Source organism: Cololabis saira, chromosome 18, assembly GCF_033807715.1.
Source record: "Cololabis saira isolate AMF1-May2022 chromosome 18, fColSai1.1, whole genome shotgun sequence".
Taxonomy (NCBI): Eukaryota; Metazoa; Chordata; class Actinopteri; order Beloniformes; family Belonidae; genus Cololabis; species Cololabis saira.
Genome location: NC_084604.1, coordinates 1,807,501 through 1,810,909, shown reverse-complemented (window position 1 = coordinate 1,810,909; position 3,409 = coordinate 1,807,501). Strand labels below are relative to the sequence as shown.

The 3,409-nt window shown below is 47.6% G+C and overlaps 1 protein-coding gene across 1 annotated transcript in view; it reads right to left on the bottom strand.

Moving 5' to 3' along the window:
• Window positions 1-658: 658 nt before the first annotated feature.
• LOC133464409 (laminin subunit alpha-4-like) overlaps window positions 659-3,409 on the bottom strand; it is a 106,939-nt gene continuing 104,188 nt past the window's right edge. Inside the window, exon 40 of the mRNA XM_061746358.1 lies at window positions 659-2,166. Within this exon, the coding sequence (XP_061602342.1) occupies window positions 2,021-2,166 (146 nt within the window). The 3' untranslated portion in view covers window positions 659-2,020. The remainder of the gene's footprint in view (window positions 2,167-3,409) is intronic.

Sequence of the window (3,409 nt, the reverse complement as noted above, 5' to 3'; positions counted from 1 at the left end):
GAAGGAAGGGAGAAAAAAAGGAAGGAAGGAAGGAAAGAAGGAAGGAAGGGAAAAAAGAAGGAAGGAAGGGAGGAAAGAAGGAAGGAAGGGATAAAAGAAGGAAGGAAGGAAGGGAGGGAAGGAGAAAACAAGGAAAGAATGTATGAGGGGAGGAAAGAAGGAAGGAAAGGAGTAAAGAAGGATGGAAGGGAGAAAAGAGGAAGGGAGAAGGAAGGAGAGAGCAGGAGGAAAGAAGGAGCAGGAGAATGAGGTGATTGTGACCCAAAGACGGTACCAGGGTTAAAGAAGAAGTTACAGGTCTGTGAAAGACAGAAATCTTGCTTGTTTGTCGGAGACCAAATACCTATTTTACCAAGGAATTTACCAATTAATTCAGTAAAAATCCTACAATGTGATTTCCTGGATTCTTTCCCCCCTTTCTGTCTCTCATAGTTGAAGTTACAATTGGTGGCTGATTAAATGCTTTTTTGCCCCACTGTATGTCTGCTTTCATGTAAAAACTATGCATGAAGTTAAGCCAAACAAAAATGTTTTCTCATAAGTGTGGTTCACAAAAGATAATAAAAAATATATATGTCTACATCTTTATCCAGTAAAAAAACTTAAAAAGACAAGATTTATAATTCTATGGAAATCAAAAGGAAACGCTCAGGCTTGCTTACTTAAGATATTATTTATTTTCAGAAATAAATCAGTACAAAAAGTACGTTTTTCAACGTGAGCTTGTACAAGTAGTTGTACCGAGACTACATAGTCATGAAGAACGCTGGACAGGGGAATAAAGTCCGCTCCTGGAATAGACTCTACGTTTAGTTCCTATTTATTTGCATTTATTTGCTTCCAATTTTCAAACCTATTTCAATTTGAAGCTTTTGGTCTTATTCTTACGGTGGCCGAGACCCGCCATTGCTGAAAAAAAAACGCTGCAAATAGAAACAAACGCCGCTGCAAATTAAAGAAACGCTGCTAACAAAAAGAAACGCCGCTGTAAATAAAAGAAACGCTGAAAATATAAAGAAACCCCGCTGCAAATAAAATAAACCCTGCGTAAATGAAAAGGAAGAAATAAGAAGATATTCCTCGCTCTTCTTATTTCTTCCTTTTCACTTACGTCTCTTCGTCTTCTTCTCCTCTCACGTAAAAAACAACCGGTGCATCAGCAAAAATAGTCCCGGTAATTCACTTCCGTCGTGGCTTTTTTATTTGCGCCGTTTTTTTTTTATTTGCAGCGCTGTTTATTTCATTTGCAGCGGGGTTTCTTTATATTTGCTGCGGTGTTTGTTTTTATTTGCAGCGTTTATTTTATTTCCAAAGCGTTTATTTCATTTGCAGCGGCTTTTGTTTTTATTTGCAGCGTTTCTTTTATTTGCAGCAGCGTTTGTTTTTATTTGCAGCGTTTATTTTATTTGCAGCGTTTATTTCATTTGCAGCAGCGTTTGTTTTTATTTGCAGCGTTTATTTTATTTGCAGCGTTTATTTCATTTGCAGCAGCGTTTGTTTTTATTTGCAGCGTTTATTTTATTTCCATCCATCCATCATCTATACCCGCTTTATCCCTTGCGGGGTCACGGTGGTCTGCTGGAGCCTATCCCAGCTCATTTCAGGTGAGAGGCGTTTATTTTATTTGCAGCGTTTATTTTATTTGCAGCGGCGTTTGTTTTTATTTGCAGCGTTTGTTTTTATTTGCAGAATTTCTTTTATTTGCAGCGGCGTTTGTTTCTGTTTGCAGCGTTACTTTTATTTTCAGTAATGGCGGGTCTCGGCCACCGTATATATTCTTGATATATGAAATGAATGAAGAGATAACAGAAACAATAACCTGACAGAGTAAAAAGAGCAGGTATAGTCTTAGTTTGTAGGTTTAACGCAAAGATCCTGGTCTGGTCTGGACTCTGATGACTCTGGACCCGGGTCACGCCGCTGGACCGGGTCATGCCGCTGGACCGGGTCACGCCGCTGGGCCGGGTCACGCCGCTGGACCGGGTCACGCCGCTGGACCGGGTCACGCCGCTGGACCGGGTCACGCCGCTGGACACGTCCCAACGCTGACCGCCCCGCTGACCAGAGCCGCTTTGCTGAAGCTGGCCGGGCTGTTGTTGATGGTCAGGTTCTTCACGCAGCCCACGTACGACTTCCTGGTGACCAGAGTGTCTGGGAGGAAGGAGTCTGAGAGGAGGAGAAAGAGAGATTTATCACAGATTTTAGATCTCTTAGCCACCACGGTCGGACAGTTCTGCTCTGGCCACCCGGAGACTTTATCTGTCATGATCACAGTTCATGGTTTTTTTTGCTGTGTTACTGACTCTCCTGTCATCTGGATCCTGCCACCCTCATCAGCCTCATTCCCTTCACCTGTGCTTCCCTGGCCCAGCTCCACACCTGGTTTCCCTCATAAGTTTCCCCTTCTTAAACCTGCCCATTCCCTCATACCTGTTGCCAGATTGTCGTGTGCTTTTGCTCCGCTTTCCAGCCTTCCTGATTTCTGTCCTGTTCCTGCCTGCCTGCCTGCCTGTAACCCTGCATGACTCCCGGTATGACTCTCGGTTTTTGATTTTTGCCTGTCCGCTTGGACTTGTTTGCCTGATCTGCCTGTCTGCGCGGTTTTGACCCCTGCCTGCCTTGGACCCGAATAAAGCCTCTTGGACTCTGATTCTGCCTGGTGTTGTGCATGTGGGTTCTCTGTCCTGTCTGAGCCGTGACAGTACAGACAGGATGCGGGGGGCCGGAACAGGAGCAGACAGGATGCGGGGGGCCGGAACAGGGGCAGACAAGAACAGCAGCAGGAGCAGGAGCTGGAGCTGGAACAGGAGCAGGAGCTGGAGCTGGAACAGGAGTCGGAGCAGGAGCTGGAGCTGGAACAGGAGCCGGAGCAGGAGCTGGAGCCGGAACAAGCTGGGGCTGGCGCTGACGCCGTCGTCGTTGCCTGCCCTGAAGGCTCCTGGGCCCACCCAGAGCCAGGCGTGTTCCCCAAAAGGGGTCCCAATACTCCTCCTCCTTGGCCCAGCGCATGTTATCAGCCGATTCTCGGGGAGCAGGAACAAGCTGGGGCTGGGGCCGACGCCGTCGTTGTCTCCCCTGAGCCTGCAGGCCTCTGGGCCCACCCAGAGCCAGGCGTGTTCCCCAGAAAGGGGGAAGAGACTGGGGTGTGTCCGGGGCCACCTCGGGAACAGCAACAGGCTGGAACTGGGGGCATGTCTCTGTCCCCTTCACCGTACGGTGGTAGAACGCCACTTGGTCCCCATAAAAAAAATCCCACAAATCCTCTTCCTTACGTGGTAGGTCCATGTTGGCTGGGTTCAGTCTTGGCCAGATGTACTGTCACGGCTCAGACAGGACAGAGAACCCACATGCACAACACCAGGCAGAATCAGAGTCCAAGAGGCTTTATTCGGGTCCAAGGCAGGCAGGG